This window comes from Pseudopodoces humilis, chromosome 6, assembly GCF_049639895.1.
Source record: "Pseudopodoces humilis isolate 2021_Gansu_Grassland_sample_001 chromosome 6, ASM4963989v1, whole genome shotgun sequence".
In the NCBI taxonomy this organism is placed as follows: Eukaryota; Metazoa; Chordata; class Aves; order Passeriformes; family Paridae; genus Pseudopodoces; species Pseudopodoces humilis.
In genome coordinates, this window is record NC_142205.1 from 48,655,095 (window position 1) to 48,670,862 (window position 15,768).

The following is a 15,768-nucleotide window of genomic DNA, read 5'->3' on the forward strand; positions in this document are numbered from 1 at the left end:
GCATTGCTCAAAGAAATACCACAGCCATTTTGCATTTCTTTGAAAAGGTGCCCAAGTGACTGAGGTACACAAACCATAACAGTGCTCCTTAGTGGCACGGAAACCTTTCCAGTCAGTGTCAGTACTGGAAATCTACAATTAGTTTTCTCACTTCTTGCTTGCCTTTATTTCTTCCATATGCACCAGTTCATCTGATACATGTTTCCTTGCTTTACTAATCTTGCCTTTCTTAAGGCATAGATTTAATAAAGTACCACGATAATAAATGTGTCTGCTAAATGAAGTTATGCCATGGCATCTACTGTAGAATCTTTTTGATTCAGGGATATGCTTTAATAGGGAAGGGAAGGGAAGGTGCGGGAAGGGAAGGTGCGGGAAGGGAAGGTGCGGGAAGGGAAGGTGCGGGAAGGGAAGGTGCGGGAAGGGAAGGTGCGGGAAGGGAAGGGAAGGGAAGGGAAGGGAAGGGAAGGGAAGGGAAGGGAAGGGAAGGGAAGGGAAGGGAAGGGAAGGGAAGGGAAGGGAAGGGAAGGGAAAGGGAAGGGAAGGGAAGGGAAGGAAGGGAAGGGAAGGGAAGGGAAGGGAAGGGAAGGGAAGGGAAGGGAAGGGAAGGGAAGGGAAGGGAAGGGAAGGGAAGGGAAGGGAAGGGAAGGGAAGGGAAGGGAAGGGAAGGGAAGGGAAGGGAAGGGAAGGGAAGGGAAGGGAAGGGAAGGGAAGGTGCGGGAAGGGAAGGTGCGGGAAGGGAAGGTGCGGGAAGGTGCGGGAAGGTGCGGGAAGGTGCGGGAAGGTGCGGGAAGGTGCGGGAAGGGAAGGGAAGGGAAGGTGCGGGAAGGGAAGGGAAGGTGCGGGAAGGGAAGGTGCGGGAAGGGAAGGGAAGGTGCGGGAAGGGAAGGGAAGGGAAGGGAAGGGAAGGGAAGGGAAGGGAAGGGAAGGGAAGGGAAGGGAAGGGAAGGGAAGGGAAGGGAAGGGAAGGGAAGGGAAGGGAAGGGAAGGGAAGGGAAGGGAAGGGAAGGGGAAGGGGAGGGAAGGGAAGGGAAGGGAAGGTGCGGGAAGGTGCGGGAAGGTGCGGGAAGGTGCGGGAAGGTGCGGGAAGGTGCGGGAAGGGAAGGGAAGGGAAGGGAAGGGAAGGGAAGGGAAGGGAAGGGAAGGGAAGGGAAGGGAAGGGAAGGGAAGGGAAGGGAAGGGAAGGGAAGGGAAGGGAAGGGAAGGGAAGGGAAGGGAAGGGAAGGGGAGGGAAGGTGCGGGAAGGGAAGGTGCGGGAAGGTGCGGGAAGGTGCGGGGAGGTGCGGGAAGGTGCGAGATAGTGCGGGACACGAAGGTGCGGGAAAGTGCGGGAAGGTGCGGGAAGGTGCGAGGAGGTGAGGGGAGGAGCGGGGAGGTGCGGGAAGGGAAGGGAAGGGAAGGGAAGGGAAGGGAAGGGAAGGGAAGGGAAGGGAAGGGAAGGGAAGGGAAGGGAAGGGAAGGGAAGGGAAGGGAAGGGAAGGTGCGGAAAGGGAAGGGAAGGGAAGGGAAGGGAAGGGAAGGGAAGGGAAGGGAAGGTGCGGGAAGGGAAGGGGAGGGAAGGGGAGGGAAGGGAAGGGAAGGGAAGGGACGGGAAGGGAAGGGAAGGGAAGGGAAGGGAAGGGAAGGGAAGGTGCGGGAAGGGAAGGTGCGGGAAGGGAAGGGAAGGGAAGGGAAGGTGCGGGAAGGGAAGGGAAGGGAAGGGAAGGGAAGGGAAGGGAAGGGAAGGGAAGGGAAGGGAAGGGAAGGTGCGGGAAGGGAAGGGAAGGGAAGGGAAGGGAAGGTGCGGGAAGGGAAGGTGCGGGAAGGGAAGGCGCGGGAAGGGAAGGGAAGGGAAGGGAAGGGAAGGAAGGGAAGGGAAGGGAAGGGAAGGGAAGGGAAGGGAAGGGAAGGGAAGGGAAGGGAAGGGAAGGGAAGGGAAGGGAAGGGAAGGGAAGGGAAGGGAAGGGAAGGGAAGGGAAGGGAAGGGAAGGGAAGGGAAGGGAAGGGAAGGGAAGGGAAGGGAAGGGAAGGGAAGGGAAGGGAAGGGAAGGGAAGGGAAGGTGCGGGAAGGGAAGGGAAGGGAAGGGAAGGGAAGGTGCGGGAAGGGAAGGTGCGGGAAGGGAAGGTGCGGGAAGGGAAGGTGCGGGAAGGTGCGGGAAGGGAAGGTGCGGGAAGGTGCGGGAAGGGAAGGGAAGGGAAGGGAAGGGAAGGGAAGGGAAGGGAAGGGAAGGGAAGGGAAGGGAAGGGAAGGGAAGGGAAGGGAAGGGAAGGGAAGGGAAGGGAAGGGAAGGGAAGGGAAGGGAAGGGAAGGGAAGGGGAAGGGAAGGGAAGGGAAGGGAAGGGAAGGGAAGGGAAGGAGGGAAGGGAAGGGAAGGGAAGGTGCGGGAGGGGAAGGTGGGGGAAGGGAAGGGAAGGGAAGGGAAGGGAAGGGAAGGGAAGGGAAGGGAAGGGAAGGGAAGGGAAGGGAAGGGAAGGGAAGGGAAGGGAAGGGGAAGGGAAGGGAAGGGAAGGGAAGGGAAGGGAAGGGAAGGGAAGGGAAGGGAAGGGAAGGAAGGAAGGGAAGGGAAGGGAAGGGAAGGGAAGGTGCGGGAAGGGAAGGGAAGGTGCGGGAAGGGAAGGGAAGGGAAGGTGCGGGAAGGGAAGGGAAGGTGCGGGAAGGGAAGGGAAGGTGCGGGAAGGGAAGGGAAGGTGCGGGAAGGGAAGGGAAGGGAAGGGAAGGGAAGGTGCGGGAAGGGAAGGTGCGGGAAGGGAAGGGAAGGTGCGGGAAGGTGCGGGAAGGTGCGGGAAGGGAAGGGAAGGGAAGGGAAGGGAAGGGAAGGGAAGGGAAGGGAAGGGAAGGGAAGGGAAGGGAAGGGAAGGGAAGGGAAGGGAAGGGAAGGGAGGGAAGGGGTAGGGAGGGGAGGGAAGGGAAGGGGAGGGGAAGGGAAGGGAAGGGAAGGGAAGGGAAGGGAAGGGAAGGGAAGGGAAGGGAAGGGAAGGGAAGGGAAGGTGCGGGAAGGGAAGGTGCGGGAAGGGAAGGTGCGGGAAGGGAAGGTGCGGGAAGGGAAGGTGCGGGAAGGGAAGGGAAGGTGCGGGAAGGGAAGGTGCGGGAAGGGAAGGTGCGGGAAGGGAAGGGAAGGGAAGGGAAGGGAAGGGAAGGGAAGGGAAGGGAAGGGAAGGGAAGGGAAGGGAAGGGAAGGGAAGGGAAGGGAAGGGAAGGGAAGGGAAGGGAAGGGAAGGGAAGGGAAGGGAAGGGAAGGGAAGGGAAGGGAAGGGAAGGGAAGGGAAGGTGCGGGAAGGGAAGGGAAGGGAAGGGAAGGGAAGGGAAGGTGCGGGAAGGGAAGGGAAGGTGCGGGAAGGGAAGGGAAGGTGCGGGAAGGGAAGGTGCGGGAAGGGAAGGTGCGGGAAGGGAAGGTGCGGGAAGGGAAGGTGCGGGAAGGGAAGGTGCGGGAAGGGAAGGTGCGGGAAGGGAAGGGAAGGGAAGGGAAGGGAAGGGAAGGGAAGGGAAGGGAAGGGAAGGGAAGGTGCGGGAAGGGAAGGGAAGGGAAGGGAAGGGAAGGGAAGGGAAGGGAAGGGAAGGGAAGGGAAGGGAAGGGAAGGGAAGGGAAGGGAAGGGAAGGGAAGGGAAGGGAAGGGAAGGGAAGGGAAGGGAAGGTGCGGGAAGGGAAGGTGCGGGAAGGGAAGGTGCGGGAAGGGAAGGGAAGGGAAGGTGCGGGAAGGGAAGGGAAGGGAAGGGAAGGTGCGGGAAGGTGCGGGAAGGGAAGGTGCGGGAAGGGAAGGTGCGGGAAGGGAAGGTGCGGGAAGGGAAGGGAAGGTGCGGGAAGGGAAGGGAAGGTGCGGGAAGGGAAGGGAAGGTGCGGGAAGGGAAGGTGCGGGAAGGGAAGGTGCGGGAAGGGAAGGTGCGGGAAGGGAAGGGAAGGGAAGGGAAGGGAAGGGAAGGGAAGGGAAGGGAAGGGAAGGGAAGGGAAGGGAAGGGAAGGGAAGGGAAGGGAAGGGAAGGGAAGGAAGGGAAGGGAAGGGGAGGGAAGGGAAGGGAAGGGAAGGGAAGGGAAGGGAAGGGAAGGGAAGGGAAGGGAAGGGAAGGGAAGGGAAGGGAAGGGAAGGGAAGGGAAGGGAAGGGAAGGGAAGGGAAGGGAAGGTGTGGGAAGGGAAGGTGCGGGAAGGGAAGGTGCGGGAAGGGAAGGTGCGGGAAGGGAAGGTGCGGGAAGGGAAGGGAAGGTGCGGGAAGGTGCGGGAAGGTGCGGGAAGGTGCGGGAAGGGAAGGGAAGGGAAGGGAAGGGAAGGGAAGGGAAGGGAAGGGAAGGGAAGGGAAGGGAAGGGAAGGGAAGGGAAGGGAAGGGAAGGGAAGGGAAGGGAAGGGAAGGGAAGGGGAAGGGAAGGGAAGGGAAGGGAAGGGAAGGGAAGGGAAGGGAAGGGAAGGGAAGGGAAGGGAAGGGAAGGGAAGGGAAGGGAAGGGAAGGGAAGGGAAGGGAAGGGAAGGGAAGGGAAGGGAAGGGAAGGGAAGGGAAGGGAAGGGAAGGGAAGGGAAGGGAAGGGAAGGTGCGGGAAGGGAAGGGAAGGTGCGGGAAGGGAAGGGAAGGTGCGGGAAGGGAAGGGAAGGGAAGGGAAGGGAAGGGAAGGGAAGGGAAATATCCATGGTTCCTTCAGAAGCTGAAGTTTCCTTGAACACCTAATCTAAGTTAAGAAGGTTCGATGACCATCACTAGCTAGTAAAATCTGCCCATCCTACTCCTGTTTATATCATCATGCCTTTAAGGCAAAATAATTCTGAATTAAACCTGTGAATTCAGGGTAGATTGTTAAAATTACTGAACCTACATGTAGATGTACTTTACTAAAGTAGCATGAATTCCATTTGCTTTAATTTACTTTAAAAATTAAATAGGCTGCACTGAAAAAGGCTATTCTGTTTCTGAATGAGAACCCCCACTGTCCAATGCACTTTAATCCAGCTCAGAATATAAGCACAATAATTTCTTTAATTATCCCTGCGAAGACTACACTTTATTTAGCACTGCTCTTCAGAAAAATGAAGACCTTAACTCTTGCTGAGGAAAACAGTTATGATCCTTTTACAGAAGGCATTACAGTACCTAAACAGGACCTACAAGAAACATGGAGAGGGAATTCTTACAAGGGCATGTAGGGATGGGACAAGGAGGAATGTCTTCAAACACAAAGAAGGTGGATTTAGATTAGATATATTAGGAAGAAAGGCCTTACAGTGAGAGTGGTGAGACACCAGAATAGGTTGCCCAGAGCAGTTGTAGATGTCCCATAACTGACTACAGTAGGCTGGCCAGGTTGGATGAGCTTTGGGCAACCTGGTCTGGTGAAAGGAGTCAATGCTTATGGCCAGGGGATTGGAACTAGATGATCTTGAAGGTCCTGTTTAACCCAAACCTTTCTAAGATTCTGTGATTATGTATGCCCAGAGCACATATTTTGGGATTGTATTCACATTTTAAGTTACTCATAAATCTTACACTTAAACACAGAATTCACTTCAGAAGATAACTCATATGAGGTACGTGCTGCTTCTGAATTTTTTTCCTGCCACTTTAGGCAAAGGAGTCTCACAGAGAAAAGAAACATTCTGTTATCAGATTGACAAAATGAAAGAAACGAATAACAAATCTGGAAGGCACTGGATTCTCAGATGTCAGCCATCTGTCAGTGATTGTTCTTCAAGGATCATGTAGATGCACTCTAATCTATGTAAAGTTCATGACAACTTTATTTCTACAGTCTGCACTCTACTTATCAAAGATTATTTTCTTCACCTTTTAATGCCAATAATTCATCTACTGAGAACATTAATCCTATTGCTAAAAAGTTGGTTTAAATTAGGATATTTTCTTCCCATTAATAATTGCATTTTAATATTTTTTATTGTGCCTAGTGACATCTAAATGCACTATCAGAACTTCAGCCCAGTCACTACTGTGATAGCACAGCTATTGCAATAGTAGACAATTAAGAAATGTGGCTCTTACATCAAAGACTAGGATATTTAAGAGGACTAGGGTTACCCTGCTGACTTGAAAGTGGCTATAAATTTATTAGCTAAAAACCATCAAGCAAGACTACTTCACTAAATTTAAAGTCTACCTGACAATCAATGAACCAAGTACAACAGCCCAAGAACCACAGGGTTCATATTATCGTTACAGTGCAGTCACCAAATTTTGGAGACATCATCTCCAGCACTCAAATTCTAACAAGCAATTGTACACGATCCGTCCTAAAATGTGGAACATGAAACAACCACATGAAATGTTGTTTGTCAGTGCTGAACAAGCAATACATCAGAGATTAAGCAAGCCTTGGCTTATTGGCATTAACTGAAACAAAGTAGATCATAAAGGTATTAATATCACAATAATGAGACTGTAGTAAGACAAATGGAGCAATGATAGACAATATTTGTTTTATGTAGGCAGAAGATGTTGCCAGATGTTCAAGTCTTTTGAACATTTAAATTTTGGACATCTTCATTGTTTGTCCTCTTTAGACTCTTGGTTTTAAACTGAAAGCAATGGCTAAGGAGCTCCACCAATTCCTGAGGCTTTCAGAAAAATTCAGAATTTACAACTGCGGGTGAAGATTATCTTAAAAGAAACATAAAAGGAACATCATTATTATGCTGGACTATGTAAGAGAGAGGATTTATTAAAGGATATTTGTTGCTTGGTGAATGTGTTCTTTTAATGCTTTATATAATGGTGACCTATTCCTGAGGTTTTTAAAATGTAACAGTAACAATTAAAATAATTAATGAATAAAACCGGACCCTTTCTTGTAGGATCAAAGTATAAGAAATTATTAACTATATCAAATGATGCATAGACAACACTATGAGACAGAAGCTAAAAAGAAAGGAAAAGTCTATGATAATCTTCCCTAGGGTAATCAGGGCAGTACTACAGGGAATTATCATCTGTTATAGAGGGTAATGTTTAATTTCCATCAGGTTACTTTTGTTGGCTTACTTTTGACAAATATCTGCTGCTGATGGCCACATTGAAAGGACTGATCTTAAATTTACGTTCATTTTAAATACTAAAATATAACACACATTTAATGTAATTTCACTGGGGACAGAGCTGATGTTTTCAATTTCACTTCAGTGTTCTCTCCTAATTCATGTAAATTCAATACATCAGCTTGGTATATTTTACATAAGACCCTTTGGAACACATTATTGCTTTCAATTTAACATTTTGAACTAAATTCATGACATGACTTTGAAATTGTATTCCTTTACATAGACTGAGAAATCTTCATACCCCGTCTCAAATCTCTTGTGTATTCAACAACTAATGCTTCACCACAGCTTCTAAGCAACTCTCCTGCCATATTCAACTTTCCCCCTCACCCCAAATTCTAACCTTTCAAATACACTCTTTAGTTATCCTTACTGCAGCCTACATGAGAATTAGAAGTGTTCTCTATCTTTGATTACTTGGTAGTTGCTACATGTTCTGAGTCAACAAAGTATGTGACAGATTTAGGGCATTAAAAATAGAAGAAAACAAACTTATGAAAGATTTATGTGTTTTCTAAGGCTACCCATGAAATGAATCTCTCAGTCAAAAATTAGGCTGGTTTTACAAAAGCAAAATGCCTGCTAGCTTTACAAATTTCAGGTCTTCCTCAAGTTTTGGTAAAGCAATGCCAGCTGAAGAACTGAAACTGTGGTAAAAAGAGGTCCTCAATTAGCCCTAGAGCACACATCATACAAGAGGATGACAAATACAGGTAAATCAAGTTAGGCCGATAATGAGGAATGGGAGGGTAATTTAGCACATGTGGCCACCTTGCCACCTGAAATAAAAGTCAGGGTGTTCCAGTGTCAAAGATTAAAATAAAGAGAATTACAGCAGATCCTTTAAGTGCAGGAGGCATCCTGTGTAGTATGGGAGGCCCAGTCGCCAGCACAACGTGACAAAAAGGCAGAGGTGGTGCCACTGGGTTCTGTGATGTATAACTGAAAAGGTTCCCATGTATAAGTGACTTCCTTGCAACTCAGAAGCCTGAAGTCAAACAGTTCTGTGAGTGCCCAGCAGAAATATGGATTTTAAAAGAACCATGCAGAAAAAAATGAAATAACCTCTTGTGGGAAAAAAAAAAAAACAGGAAAAAAAGAAAATACATGCACATCGTGTTCTTCTTGCAATCTACCATAAGTTTATCATAGACACTTATGAAAGATAATCTTGTTAAAGTGTTGGTATCTGCAAATGCTGTATGAGCTCAGCAGAGAGTGCATCAGAGTGGGATTGAAAGGGAGCTTCTAATTGCACAAATTGCTGTATAAATTACCTGAGCAAGGCTGTGAGAAACAGGGAAGCAGAAAACATCCACCACACTGTGCTTCCTTCAATGGGACTGTGTTCCTTGCATGAATGTGGGATTTACTCATTTTTACCATAAGCACTCTGTAAGATATTATTTCAAAGCAGATCCCCTTTTCTGCTCTGCTGAAGTTTTCTTTTACAAGGGTGAGAGAAGGCTTAGGAATGAAAAGGTTTCCAAAAATCACTGAAAATTATTAATACATACTCAAACACAAAAACATCTGACTTCAGTCTTAATTTCTTTCATTTGTTTTCTATGATGAATAAATTCCAAACCAAGAAGAAACATATTTATTAATGAACAGGCTTTAAATCATACTTCTCTATATGTTGAACCAACCATCTTTTGCAGATACACTGACATTATTTTTGTTTTTCTCAAAAGCATTCTCAGCCCCAGTTTCTCCTGCATGGTTGAGTACTTCTGTCAAAAACAGTAGCTTTCTGTAAGTTGGCCTATTTTGCCCACGTCTCCAAAATATTTCTATTACTTTATTTGTGGTGTACAACTTTTCTTGCAAATAAGCATCAAACTGACAGTTCCTTTAAAAGCTATCAAGAACAGTTTTTCCTTTTCTGAATATTATATATAAGTTGCTGTTTATGTCATCTTAGCAACTAATGGTGCTGTAGTTTTCATAAATGTCTATTTCTATCCCATAACAGCAATCCCTGAAACCCCCCACATCTATTATTTTCTGAGTTACTAACACATGCAAGCAAAGATTGATTTGCTGTGAAGATACATGTTCTCCTGTTCTTTTATTATCAGGTATGTTTTTGTACACAACAATTTATCACCCTGATATAACTGTAGCCTCATGGAGTCATCATGAATGCAACTAAATAGAATATGAAAGTCTTATTATATGTAGCCTTTTGGATCTGATAGTAAAAACAAAAGATCCTGCCTTCAAATAATTCCCCAAACTGCAAAAGACTACTTACCATGAGTTTATCAATAATCTTTAAAAAATAATTTGCATGAAAATGTAGGCATTTTTTTCATATATACTTTCATATGATTGTAACTCTATATTCAGAGGCAATAATTTAATATAATAAAGTTATAACAATTAACTAGTTCTAACTGGTCTGTGATTTGGAAGAAATATTTGATTTTGTCAGTCCTTTAGCTGGGATGAATATATTTAGATGCTTTTTGGGACTGATTTTATCTTCTACGGCATATCAGTTCATGCTTTTATTTTTTTCTGCAATGAAATCTGTGACTTTCAGCTTTACCAGCAGTACTAGGAACATTACTACTCTGATGAGTTTGGCACACAGCAAGACTGTCCCAGAAAGTTTCTATTAGGCATACTGATCAGTTTGGAAATAACAACTACCTGCCTGAGGTCATTTAGGTGCTGAGCAGAGCGGCTGTTGGAGACCAAGCCTGTTATTTCCAGTTTCTGGATTCTGTATACTTCTCCAGGGAGAAGCAAACTAAAGTCTGCCCCTCTGTGTGTACCAGAAGTTCTCAGTTATTGAAGCCTAATGTTTTATTAAAGAGTCCTTCCATCCACTTCAGAGTTACTGGAGTTCTACCACAGTAAGAACACTTGGGTGATTTTGTTCCATTTCTCTGTGCTATCAGCATACACACCTCTCACCTCTGTTTCAGTGAAGGATTATAGAGCACTAAACATTGCCCAAAATGAGATGCGCTGCTGCAACTGAGAGAGGCTATCCTCCTGCTACAGACTCAAAGTACTACTGAGGGCAAAAGGACTGATAGCAGAGGCATTCAGGGTTGTAAAACCTCCAAAATTTGTTAATCTGATAAAATGCTCCTGCAAATTCCTTACTATTGCAAAGGGGCCAGCTACAGCTCCCTAGGGGCACCTTTATCTCTAAACTCCAATTCAAGCCTCTCATAGCTGGCCTGGCTCAAACTGCACACTGTACTTGGACACAAAAGTGGAACACTGCTACATTTAGAAACACACATATATAAAAGGACACAGATAGAGAGGAGTCTGAGAATCAAAACATACTTCAGGGAGGCACAACATTCAAGCTGAAAAGGGGTTCAGGTTTTAACAGGAATCACCCTCAAGGAATGAGGAAATTCCTCAAGGACTGAGTAGCCAAATTTTCCCCTCTTAGCCATGTTTGAAGCTATTCTGTTTATGAAGACTATTCTTTAGAGCCATGAAAAAAGGACATGGATGGAAGGTCATGAAGTTTAACATAACTAAAGGACTTTAACTGCATTGGGAGAGGCTGGGGGGAAAGACACTGGTAGCAGGCATCCTCAGCCTTCACTCTGCTCAGACATATCATTAATAATATCAAAATGTGTACTGACACAAGACAATATACTCCATGTTAGAGCATCCCATAAATCAATCTGATAACAGAAACTAGCTTGGACTACAGCAGGTCATTTACCAAAGAGGGTGTCTTAGTCTCAGGATGACAGCAGAGCTTCAGTAACTGCACAGAGCTCTTATCAATGTCTGAATTAAATTTATGATGCTGTTCTTGATCTGTACAGCTCTAAATTACATGGGATTTGTCTAAGAGACCACATGTCTCCTGTGCCATGCTGCCACAGCTGCTGTCAGCAGAAAGACTCACGCCAGACATGTTTGGTATTAAAGAAGGGGGAAAAAAGTGAGTTGTCAGCAGGACTGACTCACTGGGGACAGGCTGCTTGGCAATTTACTCCCACCTTTAGTTTGAAATATCTAAAATCTATTGACCCTTAAAGTGGGCTAAAAGGTACACTGCTTTCTTGGGAACACAACCATGAGTGATATTTTTAGACACATCTGAAAACCATGTTTGTTTTCTAACTCCTGATTAACCCTTTTGTTAGAGATATAAATCAGATGGTAATCTGAGGTCTTCATCTTTTAAGACAATGTCCTTTAATCCAACAGAATAGACACATCTTCTTAAAGCGAGACTTTAGATAGCATTATAGGAAAAGAATAGCATAGCATAGGTACTTTTAGAGCTCTTTATCTACAGAGGGGATGACATTTATTTTGTTAAAAAATGCTGGCCTTTCTTCAGTTTAGCTTGGTAAAGGATACAAATATACATGTATGCAAATACATCTTACCTTGATGAGACCTCTGAGCAGGACCAAAATATGTCTGCTGTTAAACTTAATAGACAACTATTACCCTTTAAAATCATCTTTTGTGCTGCACTTTCTCACCCCTAATTACTTCAGTTAATTAATGCTAGGATTCAAGCTTTAGTGGCAAATGTTAAAAAAGACAAAGCTGTTTCACAGAAGGGGAGGAGCCATTTCAGAAACTGAGTATCACCTAATGGGTACCTAAATCTGAGTTAAGCTGTATTTTGCAGTTCCACAATAATGCATTCATATTTTATTGTAGTGACAAGGCTGTATACCCAGATTCTAGTACAATTGCTTCATTTTTCTACCTTAGTACAAATTAGAAATAATGATTCTTTGGGGAAAGAGAAATTCTTCTGAGGAACCACAAGGGATATTCTCAAATTGCGGCTCTGTAGTAATTATAACAAGTCTTTTCTTCTTACACAGAAACCAAAAATAAAGAAAACACATAACAACATTTGTGAGCATCTGAAGAATTGATTTATTATGTTATCACCTATAGCACCGAGTCCTCATATATTCATATTATGGTCATTAGCATTCCACAACTAGATCTTTTCCCTCACTCAGCAGCAAATCAATTGTTTTCACATCTGCTTGTAACTCATATTTCCCCAAAGGATTTCAGTGATCATATTGTTTTTCCATTTTCCAATGTACTGCCTGACCTTTTCCCTCAAGGTCTTGCACAATTCACTTTAGTCAATCACTTGTTATTGATTGTTAGCACTTGCTCATTCCCTGTCTATTTTTTGCTTTAATGAATATAGGGGTATTTTTTTAGTGATCTTATTTTTAATATATCCTGTCATCCATTCACTGTTCTTTGCACCCTTTTTGCTTTAGATTTCTTATTTAGATATATACTTCAGTTCAACTTTCATTCCAGTTAAATTCCAAGCTAAAATTCCATCTTCTTTCAGTTTATCCTTTCTTTTGTACAATGCTTGTATATACAAAACAAACTTGAGCTTTCAGCAAGCCACTATCCACTTTAGACCTCAGCTAAAGTGCCATTCTTTTGGGAATTTACAGGGCTCTGACAAAAACTCTTTCTTGGTTTATAATTTCTCCCGAAACTTCTGTTCTGTGTCTTTCAGACAATTTAGCACTGCATACACTTGCTTCTTATTGGAAAGAAGCAGAGAGAAGAGACAGTCCCGGGAAACACTTTTTCACAATTCTTCCAAAGTCAGACCCTGTCTGTTTACCTGAAGATTCCCCTACATTCTGGAGGGCATAAATACTGGCTATTTCGCAGCTACCATCCTATATTTCTTGGCTTTGTAAAGACTGAGGCACTGAATCTAGGAAATTCCTATCGTTCCACTTCTTGGGCTACTTTCCCCTCCAAAGCTCTGCAGTGGTATCAGGTAACTGTTCCCTGTTGCATCAGTACAGAAGGAATGTTGACCATGCATTTCCTTACACTTGTTTGGGCATCAGCCATAACCTCAAATACAGGATACCATTACTGACAATGCCTCATTTCTAACTGGCTCTTTCATTCATCACAACAATGGATGATCTCTTTGGTCCTCTTAGCAATAACTAGACATCATTAACCAGCAAAGGCCACAGACAATCAGTGCTTTCAGGATGACTGCCAAAAGCTGACTGAGAAGGTCTGTTCAGGAAACTGCTGCAAAGATTTCAAGGGAAACTTCTGCTTTTAATGCAAGTCTTTGCTGCAAAATCCCCTAATCACTTTATTTCAATATCAACCATTTAGTTGGCAGTAAATTTGGACTTAAAGCTGCTCTTCAAGCAGCCATAAGAAAACAAAAGAAGCTTGGAGGACCTTCTCCTCAGTCTTTTCTTTTATTGGGATCTGTTTTTTCTAACCATTCCTAATTTACTGTCTCAAGTTCTGGAAGTAGCAGTGATGAATGAGAGAAATGGTGGTGTCAACTTATTTGGCACCTGGATGATGAGACAGAAAGCCTTCTTTATACCAACACACTTCTTCAGTGCACTGACCCATGGCACATTCAACATGGGACCAAAAGAGACATCCATAGAAACCTTGACAAGAGGTCTCTAGGGATAAACTAGTGCAGCTTTACAGCAGCTTTCTGCCTGAGATCACACCATTACATCCAAGATGCCAAGAGGCTTACAAAGAGACCCTTATCAGAATATGGATAGGGGTTGAATAGGAAAGAGAGCCACTAACCTCAAGAGTCCAGCAGCACAGAACTTCTATGCCAGGAATTCTGGAGGAACTTACTCATCCCTTTCCATTGGTAAGCATGCTGGTGCTATTAAGCCAATTTGCAGCAGTGTCAACCCAGAAATAAAGTTCTCTAAGTAAGAACTGAGGACAGGAGACATGCTATGTAGCTCTTCACTAAAAGCAGGTTAAGATTTTGCAAATCTGTAATTCCTGCTAGAACTTTTTATAAACTTTCAAAGCTACAGATAAACCAAAATGGCAAATGTCAACAGGACCTGAAGCTATGATGCAGATCTTCTCCCAGCCACTGGCTGTCAGTGAATGATGCTGTAAATGTGATGTGAGTAGGACTGATGTAAATGAAATTTAAAATCAGCTCTTTCTTACAAGTGAAACTCATGCTGGGAACAGGAAAGGAAAGGTCTTCATGTCTTCCTTTTTCTCTACACTGAAATCACAGTAAAAACCCTGTTGTATCTCCTCCCCTTTTCACACTCCTCACAAGATTGTGTGGGTATTGATGTGGGGGTGGATGTCTGAGAACAAGGCATGTTCCTCTACACAATTATATGCTATGGTAGGAACGGTTTATTGCCTTTCATGTCTAATGAGATGTAAGAGAACAAATCTAATTTTCTGAAAAGTACTGGTTTTATTCTGTGAAATGCAAGGGGAATTCAACTCACCATCTACAAGAACTGGTTCATAGATGTAAGACACAGGGTCTCCAGGATTTTCATCCCATGGTTTATCTGGGAAAAAAGAAGAAAGAAGATAATATCATCACACTGATTTCCATTTCTTTTTTTGGATGAAAATCTATATATATTTTGAATGTAAGATAAAGTTAATTATAGCTATTATTCTGCAGATAGAAAAAAAATAAATCATAGAACAAATCCAAGGGCTAATACAGAGGAACAAGCCTAGAGAGATCTTTAGATTCAACTGCATTTATCCCTTTTCAGTAAATGTCCCTTTGACTGATTTTTTTTTTCAGTTTACCAGAGCTGGTGAGAAATGTGCACTTGAGGAAGAAATTTCCCTGAAAGTCAATACAGCAAACAATGGGAGAGCAGCTGGGAATAAGGAAAGAGAATAGAATCATGTGCAGTGAAGTGATAATCTGAAATGGATGCAGACATTGCAGTTTGGAACACAAGACAAATATTCAGTGCTCTGTTTGATAATACAATAGATCTGGTTATGGACAGTATCATAGCATCATAGAGTGGTTTGAGTTGGAAAGGACCCTGAAGACATCTAGCTCCAACTCCTTAGCCACGGGCAGAGACACCTTCCACTAGACCAGATTGCTCAAACCCCATCCAACCTGGCCTTGAACACTTTCAGGGATGAGGCATCCACAGCTTCTTGGAGCAATCCATTCCAGTGCCTCACCACCCTCATTGTAAGGAATTTCTTCTTTACGTCAAACTTAAACCTACCCTCCTCCAGTTCAAAGCCATTCCACCTTGTCCTATTCCTGGAACCTTCTATACTCTGGGCTGAACAAAACTTGCTCTTTCAGCCTCTCTGCAGGAGAGGTGCTCCAGTACTCTTAGCATCTTCATGGACTCCTCTGGACTTGCTCAAACAGGTACATGGGTTTCATATGTTGGGAGCTTGCAGAGTTGAATGCAGCACTGCAGGTGGGGTCTCACCAGGGCAGAACAGAGGGGCAGAATCCTCTCCCTGGCCCTGCTGCCCACGCTGTTCTGGATGCAGCCCAGGATGTGCCTGTCTTTCTGTGCTGTAAGAACATGTGTTTATCTTCTCATCACCCAACACCTCTGTCCTTAGGGCTGAGTTCAATACATTCTCCACCCAGACTGTGTTTGTATTTGGGATTGCCCCTATATGTGCAGGACCTTTCACTTGGCCTTACTGGCCTTCATGAGGTTTGTGTGGGCTGACTTCTCAAGCCTGTCAAGGTCCCTCCAAATGGCATCCTTTCCCTCCAGCGCATCAACTGCACCACACAGTCTGGTGTCAGCAGCAAATTTGCTAAGAGTGCACTCAATGCCACCAAAAATGATGTTAAACAGCATGCAACACACAATCACTGAATGGGTCTGGTCGGAAGGGACAACTCAGGAAGGGCTCATCTGGTCCAAACCTCCCTGCTCAAGCAGGGCCATCCGGAAACACATGGCACAGGATTGCATCCA

At 44.9% G+C, this 15,768-nt stretch overlaps 1 protein-coding gene across 1 annotated transcript in view; it reads right to left on the minus strand.

The window, feature by feature from the left end:
- The window catches only part of BANK1 (B cell scaffold protein with ankyrin repeats 1), a 137,736-nt gene that overhangs the window by 96,430 nt on the left and 25,538 nt on the right, over positions 1–15,768 (minus strand). The window contains exon 3 of the mRNA XM_088056989.1: positions 14,284–14,349. Within this exon, the coding sequence (XP_087913115.1) occupies positions 14,284–14,349 (66 nt within the window). The remainder of the gene's footprint in view (positions 1–14,283; positions 14,350–15,768) is intronic.